This window comes from Dendrobium catenatum, unplaced genomic scaffold (assembly GCF_001605985.2).
Source record: "Dendrobium catenatum unplaced genomic scaffold, ASM160598v2 fragScaff_scaffold_692, whole genome shotgun sequence".
NCBI classification, from domain to species: Eukaryota; Viridiplantae; Streptophyta; class Magnoliopsida; order Asparagales; family Orchidaceae; genus Dendrobium; species Dendrobium catenatum.
Genome location: NW_021319154.1, coordinates 1,827,167 through 1,847,381, shown reverse-complemented (window position 1 = coordinate 1,847,381; position 20,215 = coordinate 1,827,167). Strand labels below are relative to the sequence as shown.

General features: G+C 37.0%; 1 protein-coding gene across 7 annotated transcripts in view; it reads right to left on the bottom strand.

Annotated features, from left to right (window-relative positions):
- The window catches only part of LOC110104080 (serine/threonine-protein kinase STY17), a 47,400-nt gene extending 27,397 nt beyond the window's left edge, over positions 1 to 20,003 (bottom strand). For 2 of the 7 annotated variants that reach the window (XR_003701128.1, XM_028695831.1), the window contains exons 1-5: positions 19,535 to 19,992; positions 14,687 to 14,801; positions 13,927 to 13,979; positions 13,314 to 13,433; positions 12,448 to 12,502 (exon numbers count right to left, since the gene is read on the bottom strand). Coding sequence is in view for 6 of the 7 variants with exons in the window: in XM_028695831.1 (XP_028551664.1) it covers positions 12,448 to 12,502; positions 13,314 to 13,433; positions 13,927 to 13,979; positions 14,687 to 14,801; positions 19,535 to 19,728 (537 nt within the window). In the remaining variant the exon portion in view is untranslated. Of the gene's footprint in view, positions 1 to 12,447; positions 12,503 to 13,313; positions 13,434 to 13,926; positions 13,980 to 14,686; positions 14,802 to 19,534 lie in introns of all 7 variants that reach the window. The other 5 variants (XM_028695833.1, XM_028695834.1, XM_028695836.1 and 2 more) reach the window with 5 other exon arrangements.
- Positions 20,004 to 20,215: the final 212 nt, after the last annotated feature.

Below are 20,215 nucleotides of genomic sequence, written 5' to 3'. Positions count from 1 at the left end.
AAACTATTTGGGTTCTGCTTAAAGAATCCTTGCTCCCCACTAACTATAGTTTAGAATTGCATTTGCTGTCAACTACAGTTTATGAACTTCGTGCTTTCCTCAACACAATAGCCAAGTGGCATTTAATTTATTCAATTTCCTACCTATGCCCTTCAAACTAATTTTACTCCCAACCTTATTGGTGCATATTCTGCATGTCTTACCAGCCTAAATCATTAAAGGCTATTTTGCATGACCCTATCTTGCATAGAAGCTATTCCTATAATCTCTATAATATAATCATTTAGTACTCCATAAAATAAATTTTTTATGTTTAACAAAGACTTATCAAAATAAGAAAATGGGCAAGATTCATTTACAATCTAAACCAATGGAATAAAAGTATCACAAACTCATCCAAAATAAACTTTATAGCAGTTCTAATCCATAACCTTTCATAAAAGTCTCCCATTTTTCACGAATTTAATAGTGTCACCAGTGATAACAAAGATTACATAAAAACCCGCATAAAAGATCAAAATTAGCAATCCATCAAATTCAGTTTAAAAAAAAGTCCTCTCTTTTGACGAAAACCAAATAACACATAATTAGCTCTGAACGATATTTTAAAAATAGTCCAGATACAGAAACTTTTCTAGAATCTGAAATCAAATAAAGTCATATAATCAAAATTTATGCTGTAAAAAGAAAAATCAAATTTTGATAGATTTATTCAAATCCAGTAACACATACAAAATCAATTAAAAATTGTGTAAATGAAAAGAGCAAAGATAGCAGTCACCAAGTAAAAGATCCAAGCCTGATGTTGGTATAAGAAAAAAGCTTCCCCTATTAGTTGTCATCAACATCTGCATCACACTCGAATAATTAGCATCCAACTAGCGCACACATGCTAAGAGGAAACAAGGACTTTTATCAAGCAATTTGATGTTTTTTATAAATACCTCAAGATTCTATTTATACTATAAAAAACCATAATTTTTAGTTTATTGAAATTCCATTAAACAACCGAAAAACAAGAAGTCCCCATATAGAGAATTTCAATTCCAATTACATTAAAAGTAGAAAATGTCGATATCAACCACAATAAAAACAATAATACGCAAAATAGCATTCATTAATATCAGCTCCAACAAATCGCACGCCTACAATCACTTATTCCCTGCTACTGTAAAACCGAAATCGACGATAGTAGGCGTTGCATGCATCTCGATGCATCGCGACGAAATTTAAGTGAAATTTCAAAGTCGACGGATTTCGACGAAATAAATTTTATAAAATTCTACATAAAATTTCGAGTAAATCGGTATAAATAATCTATATTGAATTTTGATTAATTTGGAAGTTAAAATTCATGGATGTTTCAGTATGACTATAATAACCTTAAAGACATTAAATTGGAGATAATTCAAGTGGGGGCAATTAGGACATTTAGCCCTCTCCAAACAAAGCCTTAAGGGACCGAATCGGTCCCTTCAATTCTTCCGTACATTTTGTTCATGCACTCTTAAATGTTCATGCACTCTTAACTCCCAAGAAAGACGGTTCTTGGATAATGTGCGTTGATCGTCGTGCTATCAACAAGATTATAGTGAAATATCGCTTCCCAATTCCGCAATTAGATGATATGTTAGACATGATGATGGGAGCAACCCTTTTCTCTAAGATTGATCTCAAAAGTGGTTATCTTCAAATTAGGATCCGTCCTAGTGACGAATGGAAGATGGCATTAAAAACTAAAGATGGCCTTTATGGGTGGATGGTTATGCCATTCGGTCTCAGTAACGTGTTAGACCGGTCCATTGGATCGGTCCAGCCGATCCATGCGGGACCGGCCCGAGCACGAACGAGGCGAACGTTCCTCGACCGCACCGCACCGCAAGCGCTTGAGGATCATTTTAGGAAGGATTTTTTAGGATTTTGGGAGGGAAATATGAATGTAGGGACTGTTTAGGGATTTCCTTTTGATTTGTATGCATTAAATACTTTGTTTTCCTAGGGTTAGGGCATCTTGAATTTGGCTGAAATCATGGTTTAAAATTGCGCAATATGAGGCTCGCCTTGAGGCCCGCCTTTGCGCAATTCCAGTAAAAAACGCCTCGATGCTTACGCCTCGAATTTTTTTATGAGGCTTGCGCCTCAACTTGGTTGAGGCCCGCCTTGAGGCCTGCCTCGCCTCACTGGCATGAGGCTTACGCCTCACGCTATATATATTAAAACTTACATAAATCTTGAAGTAAATGCCCGACATTAGACTCTATAGGAGAGGAGGAAGGGGAGAGAGCAGTTCATTATAATGATGATTCAAATGAAGAACCCCTTAGTGATGACAGTGTTGATGACTTATGAGTTCTTATGTGATATATCATTGCTATTTATTTTTGGAAATTTGAATTATATGTTAATGAAAAGAATACTGGGATTTGGGAAAGATAGAATTTTGAGTTGAACTATATTTCATGTTATCTTATTATTGGGATATTTTGATTTAACTTCATATCTTATGCTTTTTTATATTTTATATTATTCACTCATTAGTATATAAAAAATTTATCATTTTATGTTTACGCAATCTTTTGATTTTGAGGCTTACGCCTCAAAACGCCTTGTTACCAACTGGAAGTAAAATTGGTGGACACCGGTTGTTATGGGGTGATGATGGATACAAGGAAGGTGGAGAAAGGCTAGGGATCTGTAGAGGAGTGGTGTTGACCATCCAGGGGATTCAAGTAAGGGAGGACTTTCTCCCACTAGAGTTAGGAAGTACTGATGTCATCCTGGGGATGAAGTGGTTGCAAACCTTGAGGGAAACCAAGGACAATTGGGGAGCACTCACGATGGAATTAATAATGGATTGGAGAAAGGTGGTTATAAGGAGAGATGCAAGGCTATCCAAAGCCATGACATCACTTAAGACCATGGTTAGGGGCATACAAGAGGTGGGGAAGATTATATGGTAGGACTACACAGGTTGGATGCGATCAGATTGGAGGAGGAAATGGATGTTTCTCTTTCAGTGCAGCCCTTAATCAGTAATTCGGTAAAGTTTTTCAGCCACCTCCATAGGAACACGAGCATATTTCCACCTTGAGGACAAGTTGGATCTTTGGAAGGGGAGTATTGTTAGACCGGTCCAGCCAGTCCACATGGGACCGGCCCAAGCAGGAACGAGGTGGACTGCCTCCGCCTCTTTTCCACAACCGGCCACACCGCAAGCACCTGAGGATCATTTTAGCAAGAATTTTGTAGGGTTTTGGGAGGGAAATCTGAATTTAGGGACTGTTTAGGGATTTCCTTTTGATTTGTATGCATTAAATACTTTGTTTTCCTGAGGTTAGAGCATCTTGAATTTGGCTGAAATTTGAGATCTCTTTGATTTCTTTTGGGCTCTAGTGGCGTCTAGAGATTGGGAGAGAACGATCCTCCTCTCGAATAGAGGATCAATTGTATCTTGCTATTTTTTCGTTTTACTTTCATCAAATAATACAAATTATCTACTGCTTTCGTGGTTTTGGCGGACTTTTGTGAAGATTTATCATTATTTTTCGAAGATTGATAGGAAATACTTGAGATCTACAAGTGTTTCCTATCATAACGCTCCTAACACGTTTATGATAGTGATGATCCAAGTCCTTCGCCCGTTCCTAGGAAAGTTCGTTGTGGTTTACTTTGATTATATCTTAATCTATAGTCACTCGGTGGATCAACATTTAAATCATTTAAAACAAGTCTGTGAGGTTTTGAGGAAAGAACAGTTATATGTCAACCCTAAGAAATGTATGTTCCTCACAGATAGTGTCACTTTTCTTGAATTTATTATTTCATCTCAAGGAATATCAGCTGATCCTGATAAGGTGCGAGCAATCAACGAGTGGCCTGAACCTAAAAATATCATAGAGGTTAGGAGTTTGCATGGGTTGGTTACGTTCTATCGAAGGTTTATTCGGAACTTTAGCACCATAGTGGCTCGCATAATTGATTGTCTAAAAAAGGGAGAGTTTCATTGGACTATTTCTGCCTCTAAAGCTTTTGAAGAAATAAAGAAGAAAATGGTAGAGGCCCCAGTTATGCGTCTACCTAATTTTTTCAAAGTTTTTGAAGTAACTTGTGACGCTTCTGGTATCGATATAGGTGGAGTATTATCCCAAGAGGGATACCCTGTTGCGTATTTTAGTGAAAAGTTGAATGATATCAGGCAGCGATACTCCACTTACGATAAGGAATTCTATGCTATCATTCAGTCCCTTAGATATTGGAGACACTACCTGTTGCCGCATGAATTTGTTATATTTTCTGATCATGAGGCTTTGTGATATATATTAATTGACAAAAAGAAACTCAACGCCCGACATGATCGTTGGGTTAAATTCCTGCAAGAGTACACTTACACTATTAGACATAAGGCAGGATATGAGGATAAGGCAGCTGATGCGTTAAGTCGTCGAATAATGGTTGCTCGTGAGATGAGGGCTGAAGTGATTGGTTTTGAACATATTAAAGAGGATTATAAGGACTGTCCCGATTTTAAAGAAACATACCTTCTACTGATGTCTGGAAAAGATAGAATGATTGGGGATTTTCTTTTGGAAGATGGATATTTATTTAAGTCCCAAAGGCTCTGCATTTCCAACACTTCTCTTCAGGAATACCTCGTTTGGGAATTACATGCAGGTGGATTAGCTGGACATTTTGGTCAAACCAAAACCATCACCGTGGTTGAAAATCGTTTCTATAGGCCCAGTCTTAAGCGCGATATTAATAGGTTAGTTAAAAGCTGTCACACATGCCAGTTGGCCAAACAAAGAAAGAAGAACACTGGCCTTTATACACCACTCCCAGTACCAAACTATCCTTGGCAAGATGTAAGCATGAATTTTGTTTTCGGACTACCCAAAACTCTTAGGAAACATGATTCAATTTGCATGGTAGTCGATCGATTCTCTAAGATTGCCCATTTTCTCCCGTGTTCCAAAACCTTCAATGCCTCTAGGATCGCAAAGTTGTATTTTGATGAGATAGTCAAACTCCATGGCCTACCCAAAACCATCGTGTCAGATAGAGACGTTAAGTTCACCAATTATTTTTGGAATACTCTCTGACACAAAATGGGCACTAAATTGCAATTCTCCACTGTCTTCCACCCCCATATGGATGGTCAGACGGAAGTCGTAAATAGGAGCTTGGGTAACCTTCTTAGGACTTTGGTAGGTAAGCACATTAGAGATTGGGATTCCAAGCTGCCTATAGCCGAGTTTGCTTATAACAATTTTGTTAACCCGATCACGAGTCTGAGTCCAGTTGAAATTATGTACAAATACTAACCTAGGCAACCAATAGATTCAATCCTCATGGGCCCTAGGTTAAGAGTGTCAAAATCAACATCTGCATTTGCATCCCATTCCAAGAATTGCATAAAGAGATTAATAAAAAAATTGAATAAAGCAATGATGATTATAAGCTTAATGCGGATCTCAAAAGGCGATTCAAAGAATGCGAAGTTGGAGACTATGTTATGGTTCGGATTCATCAGGAGCGGTTCCCATCAGGAACCGTTAAGAAGTTACACTAGAAGCATTGAACCTTTCAAAATAACTTCAAAAATAAATATGAATGCTTATGTACTAGACCTTCCAGAAGGTTCAACATTAATCATACGTTTAACATCGATGATCTAGTAACCTTCAAGGGTCCAGATTTTAACCCCTTCAATCCTCTAAATAATGAGCCTTACATGAACCTACCTGGTGAGAACCTCAACCTACCTCCACTCCCAAATGTAACTACTTTACCTAATACGGAGGCGATTGAAACAATACTTAGTGATGAAATTATTTCCACCAAGGACGGTGGACGCCAAAGGTACTTAGTTTGTTGTACAGGGAAACCGGAGACGGAGAACAAGTGAATTGATCGAGATGAGCTGTAAAGGATGGACCCCAACCTTCTAGAATGGTACGAGAGCTCCAAACACACTTACTCGACGGGGTTGAGCTTTCTCCCACCAGGGAAGAATGATGAGGACATCTGCCAGAGATTCAAACATGTGTACCGTCAGAGGAATCGTAGATCGATGGCTACGATTCAGAGTCTGTACTTTTGATGTATTTTCTATTACATGTATTATGTTGCATTTGAGTTTTCCCATTTTACCACTATGGGGTATTGAGTCTATGTTGTAGCCCGAAAGCATTTTAGTTTTTCGGTTTTTCTTTCATTTGGGCATATTTATAGGAGGCCTCTTGCATTGTATGGGGATGATGAATGATTAATGAAAATTTTAGATTTTGTGCTCAAGTCTTGTAGAGAATTCTTGAGAGGAGAGACCTAGGAGAGGCTCAAATCGGAGTACCCAACAGCCCATAGAGGTGAGCTCTTGATTTTTCTATTTTTTCTTTCTTCTCCCTTTCCCCCCTTCCTCACCCTCCACTACTCTACTTCACTTCCCATACCGTCGACCAGCCCACCTAGCCGATTCCCCTCTTATCTCCCCAACCCGCCGGTTTTGCCCCCACCTCAAACCACCTGAACACCTCCACCCCTCCACCCACCGCTGGAATTCAATCCCCACCGCCCTCCCTCAAGCCGAGCCGCCGACCACCTTGTCATCTTCTTTTGAATTTCAAATTCAATTTCCCTATTAAACACTTGCCTAAAATAGCCATGTACCATTAGGAAAGAGCCTTGATTTGGGATCCAATTAGTTTTGAAATTCAGACTTTCCTAAGGTTGAAATCACATTAGGAAACCTATCTAATTTAAATCAAAATCTGATTTAAAATTCAAATTTGATTAAAATTAATTGGGGCCCACAACAATTGAAATAAATCCTCCTTTTCCTTCCCTATGGCCGGCGTCACCTCTCCCTCTCTTTCTCTTTCCACTTTGCCACCTAAGCACTACTTAATTCCCTCCCAATCTCCCTCTATGGCCGGCCGCCCCCTATCATTAATACCTATGATTAGAGTGTAAATCAAGGCTCCAATTAAAGCCAAATTACTCCCAACTTTCCCTCTCTCCCACGACCAACCTTCTCTCTCCCTACCACCTCAATTTTCATCTTCCCCCACTCAAGGCACGTATAAATGGATGATCCGGACATTGATCACGGATTCGTAGAAGACTCCCACGGGTGAACTACATCCTTTATCAATTGACACTTTCAATTGAAGAACACATCAGTCCGGGACGTTGGCAAATTATAGATTAACCATCTACATCTCCTTGGCTACCGATCCAACGACTACTACCCGAGGATTCTACCTTCTCTTGGTGGCATCACTAGATGCGTTGATTTCGCTTCTCCATCGAACCCTATCATCTTGAGAGAGAGATATTACTGGAATCCAAGGTGAATACATCGCTTTGTTAACCCGCGGATTTATGTTGATGTAGTCATCTCATTACTTTTAAAATTGTTGTTATTTTGAAGGACTCCTTTAAATCTAGTTTGTGAACAAAGCCTACACATCGTTTTCATCATAAGAATCTCTTTGAACCTATTTGTGTCAAAACATTAAGATTAAATTTATCATTGCTTAACAATTATTTATTAATCTAGGCAAGCAATTCTTGTACCCCTTATGATTTCACATCAACCTTAGAGTGGTCCACTTTGCAACACAAAGGAGATCCAATTTTTTCTACAATATTGAGTCAAGGGAAGAATTAATACAAATTTATATTTTAAGACAACCATTAAAAAAGCGGACGAGGCGTCCGCATTGAGTCGCGCCTCAAGTCGAGGCGGAAGTCATGCATATCGGGGCTTACGCCTCAAACCATCCAGCGAAGCCTACGATTTTTTCGCATGAGGCATACGCATTAGAGCGTAACGCCTCGAGGTAGTATGAGACATCGCCTTGAAATTTTTTTCTTTGGTATATATGTAAATACGATGCAGCTGATTCGTCTTCGTGTATTTGCGTATAGGATTAGGGCTTCTTGTGAGAATTGAAAGGCGGACTAGAGGAGAAGCCGTGAGGGAAAGAAACGAATCTGTGAGGGAAGGAGACGAAGCCGTGAGTGTAGGAGACGAAGTCGGAAGGAGACGACGCAGGGAAAGAAATGAAGTCGAAGTTGTGAGTGCAGGAAACGTTCAGGCATCGGTTAGGTCGGAAGAGCAGGTACGCGGTGTTGTGGCCTTGACTTTGACGTGCAGTAACGAAAGCTTGAATAACTCCTGATTCGGCTTTCTTTCATTCGTCCGCTCAGTACATGCTCGGTACCGAGCAGGTACAAGCTCGGTACCGCTCAGTACATGCTCGGTACTACTAGGTACATGCTTAGTACCAAGCCAGTACTGCTCGGTACCGAGCAAGTACATGCTCGGTACTTAGTGGTACATGCTCGGTACTGAGCGGTACATGCTCGGTACTAAGTGGTACATGCTCGGTACGCTCGATATTGAGCATATACAACAAGCAGAATTTTAAAATTACTCTTATAATATAATTTTGTTCCAGGGGCGCCCCCGGAAACCCCCGCAGGGGCGCTGCCCCTTGACCCCGCTACCTGACCGGGCAGCGCCCCCTTGGACCCCCGACAGACTGGTATATTTTTGTATTCCTGTTGTTTTATTATTGATAGTACAAATAATTGTTAAAATATATCCTATTGTTATCATAACTAGTGGCACAAGAAGGAAATATCCTACATTGAAATATGGAACTCAAGTTGAAGTGTCAGGCGAAGGTACAAAGAAGGGATATGTTTACATGAAATGTAATTTCTGTGAGAAACGCATAACTGGTGGCGTCAAGAGATTGAAGGATCATCTAGCCTGCACTCATGTTAATGTGGGACCATGTGCAAAAGTTCCTGATGAGGTGAAAAAGGAATGTACAAATTATTTAAAGAAGTTTGCCACCACAAAGGAGGTCACACAAAGAAATATGGAAGAGATGATAGGAAACTCTTCTTACTATGGATCACAGCATGAAGGTTTCAGTACTAGAAGCCATCTAGTTTCTTCTGACCGAGGCAGTCGGGGGCCCATGGATAGATTTATGCTAAATATTGATAACGAGGAAAACATAAATACTCAGGATATTCAACCTCCTACAGCTACAAAAGAACTCAGGAACAGAGTTTGTTTGGATATCGCCAAATTCATCTATGAAAATGAGATTCCATTTAATGTTCTTAAGAGTCCGTCGTGGATCAATATGTTATGATCTGTTGGAAGCTATGGAAGAGGATTACAACTTCCAAGCATGTATGAGCTGAGGACTTGGATGCTGAATGAGGAGGTTAAGACAGCTTCAAAAATGGTGGATGATGTTAAGAAGACTTGGATTGAGACAAGAGTGACAATAATGTCAGATGGTTGGTCAGATATTTGACATAGAAATATTATTAATTTCTTGGTCAACAATCCATATGGAACAGTTTTTCTCAAATTAGTAGATGCTTCAAGCTTTGTAAATGATGCACAATTATTGTTTGAAATATTGGATAAAGTTGTGGAGGAAGTGGGAGATGCCTTAATAGTATAGGTTGTTACTGATAATGCAAGTGCATACAAAGCTGCAGGAAGAATGTTAATGGAGAAGAGGCCTCACCTTTACTGGACTCCTTGTGCTGCACATTATATTGACTTGATGCTTGAGAGGTTGGGACAGTTGTCTCAACATAAATCAGCCATATTGAAGGCCAAATTCGTTAGTAAGTTTATATACAATCATTCTTTGATACTTAGCTTGATGAGAAAATTCACTGACAAGGAAATTATTAGACCTGCTGTTACAAGATTTGCTACTGCATATTTAACATTGCAGAGATTCAAGGAGTTAAGACAACCTTTGGAAGCAATGTTTGCTTCTGAAGAGTGGGATAAAAGTTCATGGGCCAAAAAACAAAAAGGAAAACAAGTTAAAAAGATTGTTATGAAAGATAATTCATTTTGACGCAGTACAAATTATGCTTTGAAGACAACAGGACCATTAGTAAAGGTGCTTAGAATGGTTGATGGTGAGAGGGCCCCGGCTATGGGATTTATTTATGAAGCAATGAATAGGACTAAAGAAGACATTGCAAAAGAATTGGGAGGTCAAGAAAGTGCCTACAAAGAAATATGTGATATTATAGGAGTGGAATACAATCTGATGATGAATGAGTTACTCCTAAGAATGCTGATGTATTTGAAGTTGAAGCAGAAGGAGATGAAGAAGACAATGAAGCAACTACCCAAGTATATAAAAGAAAGAAACAAAATGAGATTAGAGCTTCAAAAAAATTTAAAGGTATTCTTAAATAAAATAAATTATTTTGTATGTTACTATTGTTTCATTTTAGAGCTAATGAAATATTAACTGATATAGGAGATAAAGGAAAAAATATTATAGATGAAGAAGAGTTGGAGGATGACTTTGACATTAATTATGAAGATTCTTCCGAAGACAATCAAAGTGATGATGAGCCTGCTTTGGGTCTTGATCCTAAGTGGATGTTTTATTTTTGAGTTTGTTTATTTTAAATCTTGTATTCCAGTAATATTATCTTAAAACAGATCTTCAAATTCATAGTTGACATAATATTATGTTATTTTTTGTCATTATTTATAATTTTAAATTAATTTATTTTAATCGTTTTGAGGCTTACGCCTCGATCCGCCAAAGGTTTACGCCTCGCCTCGCTTAGAAAAAACGCCTCAATTCCCGATTTCATCTTTTAAAACCTTGTTTTAAGATAGCATATCTGAAAAATATACCTTCTCAACTAGGGTTTCACGAGATCTGAAAAACAATTCCAATCAGCTATGTTTTTGGAGAGCACGAAGAAGACCTCTCAATTTTAATTCTCTATAAAGCTGAGAAGCTATAGGATTTCAACATTAACGAGTAGTATTAACTTGAGTCCTGGTTAACTTTATACTGATGGTCAATATCTTGTTGAGATATGACCATCTTGTATTTGAGAGTTTTATTTGGATTCTTCTTTGTTATTATGTGAGATTAATTAAAATTTGAGAAGGGCTCGTGAGTGTTCCTTCATTGTGTACATCAAGTTTGTAGTTTCCTCTCTTTTCTCCAGTGGGCATAGGCTTGATTAAAGCAAAAACCATGTAACTCCTAATATCTTTCTATGTATGATCTATTTTCTATTTTAATTTATAGTGCATTTTTCTGCACTTGTAGTAACGTTTATGAAATGAAGATTTGGCGCTCTCATTACAACATCTCTCTTTTTATATCTTTCTACATCAACTATTTAAGACTTCCACAAAACTTCATTTCGGCTCTCTACACCAATTTGGGAATTGTCATCAACAAGAAAACCAATTTCTTATTCATAAGTCGCAACCACCATAGTCCATGCATTCTCTTCCCAAGACCCTATATGGCTCATAATTAACTCCATCCAAACCCTTATCATTTCCTTAAACCTAAACGCCCATACATTATCTAATACCTATCCCACATTCAATCCACATTTTGGAGAATTTTCTGAGCCATTCCTCCCTCTCTCCATCCTTTCCTCCCTCCCTCCCTATGAATCTACCCTACAATTCAAATTTACAATAAATTATTGAAATCGATAAAATTTGATTCAAAAACTCTAGAATAAAAATCCCTTTTTAGAGATGTTCTATCGTTTCAATGGGATTTATAGTTAGGCGTTTCTATTAATGTGTTACAGATGGTGACGTTTGTCCACTTCATTTTCCTTTACGAGAAAGTGATCCATTCATCTTTTCTTCTGAAAAAGTTCACTTCATCTCTTCTTCTTAGAGATGTTTCCCCAGGAGATGTCGTGCTTTAGTATTTTTAGTATCATTGTCATTGTATTTATTTAATTAGTTCATGATCATGGGCAATGGTATCATTTACCAGCTTATGATATGTTTAATCTTATCTTGTAAAATCTTCAATTATAAATAATGGAGATTATGATTATTAGAATAAAAATTATGCTCAGCATTTCCCTACTCTTCAGCTTGAGCGTCTGATTCTTCTCTTCTAGTTTCAACTTTCAAGGCTTCCACAAATCTACTGGCGTGTCACCCTACAGTATACCAACTTTCAAACTGCTCTTACAAGCATATCACACAAGCTTGCAAACACTCACCAAAACCTGACTGCATTGTTGGAACTAAGCACGTCAACTGTAAGAGTAGATGACTTCCTACAAGAAGGGTGGAGATCTAACGAGAGTATCAAGTAGTTATTTAGAGCTTGATATTTAAAAGGTATGAACAAAGCATCATAAGTGAATTTTGAATCCTGTATTCAACAAGCACACTTGGAAACTCTAGCAAGTGAGGAAAATACATTTCCATTGCACCGATAGGAATAAAAAACATCCATGAAAGAAAAAGACTGAAATAAAATAGCATTATATATTTAACAGAAAAAAATAGAAGCGCTCCAACCATGAAAAGACCATCGCAAAACCACCAAATGAAAACATCACAAATAATAATTTCCACCCACAACAGATGGGAACTACCTGGCTTAGAAGCTTCGGCTTGTCTACTGTTGAAAATGTTATCTCATGCATTTGCCTGCATCATTATCAGAACTGGTATTAGAAGTACCTACTTTATATCAATTTATATCCATTCATTTATGTTCTTTGTTGACCATTTAACAAAAACTACCACCCATTATGCTGAAGATATAAAAAGCAACAAGCAGTCGAAATGTTTTCATGCAGAGTTTCAGCTGCTAACCAGAAGTATAGATTTATTAAATGTTGTTAGATTATGAAAGTTTTCATATCAATATTATTCATCTTGATGACGGTGGCATATTAATAGATTATTTAAATTGTTAACCACATTAAGGTGAGAACCACAATTTCATTATTTTACACATCAAAACATCTATGATCCAATAAAGAACAACCACACATAAAAATTAAAGTTAATCTCAAAAGAAAGAGTAAAAGTGAATATGTGTGCTAAAAAGATGAATTGGTTTTGCAAAATAGAATTGCTTGGATTTTCAAAAAGAGTGCAACCTGCATGGGTAGTAACTTTATTTAAGTTCCTATCTCAGGGAACATCCAGAATTTCCGTAGCTCAAGATTTAATGCTCAAATTTCTCTTCAAAAGGATGAATGGTCTTAATTTCAGTTTGAAGAACATAATTAAAAAGTTTGTAAATGGGAAAATTTTGGACATTCCCCTCCTAGCAGAAAACAAAATCCATAGCGGATCTGATTCAAGGAAATTATTCTTGGAAAACTTATCAAAAGAATACATAGAATACAATGATGTGCAGTAAAGTATTAGGTGAGACAGCTTGAAAAATGCATGGTACACAGTTATCTGCAGTTTGTCAATTATAAGAGTGCATGAATGAAAAACCGACTTCGGTAAGGGTAACATAGCGTTTGAGACACTGTCTTCATCTTGAATGTATTCTTTGCTGGCTCCAAGAGCAAGACTCTCAAGGCTTGTTGACGAACCAAATGTTAGTGGATGATGAATACTGCAATATCATTACAGAAATGTGTCAAAAGAATTGTACAAATCGAATGAGAAGAAATCAATTGAAGCTTAAGGTTAATGAGTTCAACCAATGCACCAAATCTCAAATACACAAGGAGAGCAATAAATTGTCAGAAATATGTAACGAAATTGGTAGTAAATAAGAATAAAGAGCCATGTTACTTCAGCTCAAAAAGAATCCCAGATATTTGAAATATTTCCATGGCTGGAATACACCATAGAGGAAATCAATTAAATTTATCAGAAGTTCAACCCAATACTTCATAGCTTGAAAATCTTCGTTTATTTCTTCTGGAAACAACTTGGGTAAAGGGGACAGCAATTATGAAATATACATAATTCCATAAAACAAACTTCAGCGTTCAGCTTACTTGTCTATTATGAGTATGTATAACTTCAAACATGAAACTTAGCAATAACGCTAAACAGTACAATCCATAGCAGACAATACTTCATTCAAGCAAATATCTTACAAAGTGTTTCTTCCAGCACGCGAGTTACAGACGAAGGAATTACCACAAGACATCTGCATAATAAAATTCCTTATCAGAGTAATAGATATTGAATTACGAAAGCAACTACTTAAGAGCTATGTGAAGTTATAATTTTCTGTTTCAGATGAAATGCTTTAAATTTTAATAAACAAATGATATACATTTTAATCAATTTGTTAGCCATTAAGTTGGACCGTAATGTTAAGCATAAAGAGTTTATAGGAAACTTCTGAAATTAAACGAAAATGTGAAGCCTAAATCTAAACCGCAGACAAGAGGTATTATAAGATTCTACCAACCATTAAAGAAGAAATGTATGAAACTAGGACACAAAATAATGCTTTACATTGTCATTTCAAACAGGGTAAACAAGCGGTCTTCATCATGCAGCAGACTGGAATATGATTAGAGATTAAAGTTTCATTTGGGATGACTTTTTTTACTACTTCTTAAAATAACTAAAAAATTAAAATTTTTATACTAAAAAGCTACATCAATAAGCAGTAAAAAGCCGTCCCAAACAAAGCCTAAGACTTCAGAGAAAACAATTAAGCTTATAAGAAAAATTTAGCATAATCTAGAGGCATCTTCAACAGTGCTCAACACGAAGCCAAACATTCGTAATGTTTGTGGAAAATCAAGTTATGATTCGTACAGGCAATAGTACAAGGAGAATATACATAAGTCAAAAGAGAAACTTCTAAATTAACAACAAGACTGGGTGCATCTCAGTTCATACCTGAACAGTTCGAATATCAAAAACTGGCCAATTTGCTGGGTCATGCACCTGTAACAATAATTTCTTGTGCATTAAAACATCTTCTGCCCTCTCTACATTCACGTCCAATGCATAACTATCAAAATGAACATAACAGTTTAGCTATTGAAAAAACCACTAGCTTTAGACTGATAAGACGTCAAAATCTTTTCCTTCAATATCGAAGGGTTTTCTCATACGAATGAGATCCTCTACAAAGAACAAACCAGGCTCAAGAAAAATTGGTAAATTTTGAAGAACATCTGGGAACTTAACATTAAAAATTTGATAAGAAGGTATCAATCTCCTTGCAAATCAATCTATGCATCAAGAATAGACCAGAAAACCAAGAAATTCTAATTGGCAATCAGAATACAAAACTTCCAGTGTTCCACTAGTAAAACTTTTAACAATAATCTAAGTTCACCTAAAAGGAATCAAAACAGAAAGACAATTTTTTTTTTTTTAAGTCCATCTATAAGATACAAAGAGTTAGCGTAAAAGCAATAAAAAACAAAATACCCATAATTTATACTTAAGTCATGAATCACACATCATCCATCATAAAACATGGAAAGGAAACTAAGAAATCCTGGGGAGTAGAGAGTTAGTATTTGGCAGACTTATTGACGTTTGATGCAGAGGGAAGAGAAAACCCCATGAGAAAAAGATGCACGGATAATAGTCCCAATATGAAATTGGCATTGAAGGAGGAGAAACTGATATGCCCTGGAAGTGAAAACAGTGAAAGAAATAAGAGAAAACTGCAGGAATACCCCAAACGATGGCTGATTTTGAATTATAACCACATGGAGCCTGTATGTGAGTTAGCCACTCCTACACCTTGCTTGACCATGTAGAAGATCCAAAACCCATGGGAGCCACAAGCTACATAAATCACTCGATCTAGTCTGAACCATCGACTCCCACAACACTTATTAAAGAGTGTCTACTAACAAAGCCAAGCATGATACACCAATAATCAAACTCATTTTCAACCCAAAAGGTTAAATATACAAGAGAGTGTCAATCTATTGATACATTAGTATATTTTACACCTATCTAATGTGAGACTAAACCACTATTCTCATGTGCCTCAACACCATCGAGACAATATATATCATCTATTTATGCTATTAAAGAAGTAAATTGGCCGAGAGTTCAGTTGAACACCTAAACAATTTTGTAGAATCTACAATAGTCAAGTGCCATTAAACAAGACCAAAATTAGATGTATCATGAGAAAATAAATCACTGATACAAGTTACATATTCATCATAGAGAAAGTTGTAGATGGTAAGAATTCAATCTAGAATATTTACATCCTTCCGATAGGCCAACAAAAGTGATCCAAATTTATAGTGTTCAAATAATGCCTAAAGCTAGGTGATGTTTGCAGCCACTGATGACATTAAAGGATTGGGTAAGGAGGAGGTAAGGAAGATTCATGTTTTAACTTGATAATCCACTGTTTTCTTGAATTGAGATAGAATATTTGATGCAACAACAACAACAACAACATCAACAACATCAAGCCTTTGTCTCACTACGTGAGGTCGGCTACATGAATCTTTTTTCTCCATTGTATCCTATTAAAAGTCAAATTCTTATTTAAATCTAATAAAGAAATATCATTTCTAATATTTTCTAACCAAGTCTTTTTAGGTTTACTCTACCGGGTAATCGGAAGGCCGTCGTTTTATGTGACCAAAGCATCTAAGGCGACTCTCTCTAATCTTATCTTCCACTAGAGCTACTCCAACCTTTTCACGTACATGCTCATTTCGTATCCTATATCTCAGGGTAAAGACACTCATCCACCTTAGCATCCTCATCTCTGCAACACTTAGTATTATGCTTCTCTTCTAATGGACAACATTCGGCACCATAAAGCATTGTTGGTCTCACCACCATCTTATAGAATTTTCCCTTAAGTTTGAGGGGGACTTTTCCATTACATAACAAGCCCAATGCATTCCTCCACTTCAACCATCCAACTTGAATTCTGCTGATAATATTTTCATCTATTTCACCATCACTCTGAACAATAGATCCAAGATATCTGAAACGTGTACTCTTACTACTGACTTGATTGCCCAAAGTCACAATCCCCTCACTAGATCTATTACTACTAAAATTACACTCTATATATTCAATTTTAGATCTACTCAAGCGAAAACCTTTAGACTCTAAGGTTGAACTCCATAATTCAAGTTTACCTTCAACTCCCTCTCTAGTCTTATCAACAAGAAGAATATCATCAGCAAAAAACATACACCAAGTTACATCTTCTTGCAAATGTCTAGTGAGAACATCCATGACTAAAGCAAAAGGATATGGGCTTAAGGCTGATCCTTGATATAATCCAATCGAAATAGGAAAATAATTGGTCAAACCACGTTGTGTTTGAACACAAGTAATACCACCTGCATACATATCTTTAATGATTTGAATATAAGCGCTATTAACTCCTTTCTTTTCAAGAACTCTCCATAGCACTTCTCTTGAAATTTTATCATATGATTTTTTCTAAATCAATAAATATCATAAGTAGATCCTCCTTATTCTCTCTATATTTCTCCATCAAACCTCTCAATAAATGTATGGCTTCCATAGTAGACCTACCCGGCATGAATCCAAATTGATTTTGAGAAACATTAGTATCCTACGCTCCATAACTCGCTCCCATAGTTTTAAAGTATTATGATTGTATATAATCTTGAAGGGAAGTTTAAAAACTTTTCCCTTCAAAATGTTTATTATCCTCTTCCCATATATTAAGGATACATTTTTGTTGCTTCCTATAGAAATTAGCCAAGGGATTGAATAGGGAAAAATAATATCTATGAAAATATTAACAATCATAAAAGATGCGGATGTGTTTTTTCTTCTTGGCCAAAAATTTGAGGTAAGAAATGAAGCAATCATAGTAATTTCCTAGATACCAAAAAAGCATGGCTAGGCTGTGATATTCTACACTTGGTAATTAGATGATTTGGGTAGTTTCTCATATCAAAAACAGAGGAAATGATAAGTCGGCTGCTTCTTCTCTCAATAATTGAGGGAAAATAAAAAAAGAAGAAGAATATCATTTGGTAAGATGTACAACTCTCCTTGTTAATTAACTTGAAAGAGGGGGTTGTGATATGCATGCAAATTTTGCTTATTTGTAGTCCTCCAACTTTTGGTAATTGATTTAGAGAGCCTCCTTGCCTCATGGATATAGGTAATTCTTGGTCAAATCATATAGATTAGATGCCCACTTTTCTATGTTATTTTTTCATCTCCTTTATATTTTGATTGGTGTTGCAAAAAAATTGCTCCTGAGTTGATCTTGCCTCCTTTGAGCCACTAAGAGAGGTAATTTTGGTCATTTATTTCAACAGTGCATAGAACCCCAAAAATAGCTCCTAATTACTTCCAATCATTCAAAAATGGATGACAACATCCATAGCAGGACAATCCTCAAGCAACAAGATTCAAAAAAGATAAGGATCTTTCAAGTTCTACACTTTGATTGACAAGAAAAACAAAACACCCTCAATCGAGAGGTATTTTGGTTCATCATAGATCTCAAAAGGATAGCTCATCAATTCACTGTATGCCTCACAAGGTAGGACCTATAAATCCACGATAGGGGCAAGGTAAAGATTACTATGGGCTCTCTCTCTCTCTCTCACCTTTCATTTTCAAGAAAAACTTCTATTGAGTTGGCTTCAACTCTTATTCACATTGAAGCTCAAATGTGGGCTTGAGCATTGGAAGCTCTCCCTTAGAAAAAAATCATACAATTAACTCACTGGCCTTTTATTTCAAAAGGTAGGACCCGCTGAATATTCATTTTGCTTCTGGTTTACGGGTGATGGAGTTGTTTGGCTTTCGATTTTTGATCTTGTGAGCTACCTATCTTCAAAAATTTCAATCGTAAGCCTGGGTTTTAACGTTCAAGAAAAGGTTTGCTTGTTTTAATTTCATGCCTATGCTCACTCCTATGTTTAAAACCGTAGAATTACTTGCCGTTTAACTTTAGCATCGTAAAAAAAAATTACGAGAACAAGTAAAACAGAGATTTTGAGCTATTCGAGATTCCAGGTTTTTCAATAAAGACGTGTTTTTTGGACAATTATTTTCTGCATGTCGATCTTGATAATTCATTTGTAATGTTGATGGTAAGCGTGACGAAGGAAGAAGGTTAGAATGCTAATGCAGATTTTGGAAGACCCAGCCCTTCAGCCACGCGCGTGGTAGATTATCATTTGCCCAGGTTCATCATAATTGATAAGTTGTACCTCGCACAGTTTCTTACACCAAAATTTATCCTCAGGACTCCTAAAGCCCTCTTGGAAATATTGTTCCAATCGTCGTTACCAGAAAATTTGAAATCAGAACCAGACCAATGTAATCTTGAGGCTTAATCAAACCTCTTCCAATACAGCAAGAACGAAGATGAGAATCAACCAGACCTTTAACCCGACAGCTTAAATTTTTTCTTGACGAGAATATGACTTTAACAGTGGTTACAGCGTAAATTTTTGTTTTATCTATCACCCTAATAAGTCATTAATTATCGACTCTAGGGTGAATAAAACAAGGAGATGAAGCAAGCCAAAAAAATAAATCTAATCCTCGAGGTCTCACTCTCCTCATCCACCTCCTCCTTGACGACTCCTAACGAGGTCCCTTCAGCCACCTTTCACAGGAGCCAACTTAGGCAGCATACAAGCCCAACTAGTATCCCCAACAGAAGAGCAAAACAAATATATATAGAGAGAAAAAGAGAGGTAATGGAAACAGGATTGCGTGTCAGAGACGAATGGGTTCAACGATTACCGCACGGGGAGACGATTGAAATGCGCCCAGAGTTCTTCCTCGAAGGACGGAGAGAGTGTCTCTGGGCAACCTGCGTCTTTGAGCCGGCAGAGCACCTCGTGATAGACCTCCAGTTTACGATATTTCCACTGCTTCTGCGAGGATTTCGCCGGCGAAACCCAGCCCCCAGAGCTCTCAACGTCGTCTTTCGCCATTGAACAGTCACGGCCCTCCGGAACGCAGAAAAAAAATAAAAGAAATCGCAGAAGGCGTGCAGGAAGGAGCAGAGAAAAGAACCGTTCGGCCAGTAAGAAGTCGCTTACAAAAAGGGGAGTGGTAAACAAGAAGATTGAAATAATAAACTAGCAAATGAAATGCCACCAGGATAAAAATTTGTCGGAGAGAGGCGAACCGAGAAGCCTGCAACAGAGGGCGACGACAGGCGTGGCGGAGGGGCAGTGAGTTTTGCGTGTCCCCTCTGGCCCGTTTATTTGACTTTTGACAAGGGTTTTTTTTTTTTAATATTAGGTGGATAATTGGATATTATCTAATCTGATTTTCCCTAAAAATCAATAATTAATAATTAATAAGAATAAAATAATTCGATATTTTCATCACGTAATATTTCTGCAATTTTTTTATACGCAACACTTTGAGGGTTTTGATAAATGATTAACTGATAAAAAATAACATATTATTAAA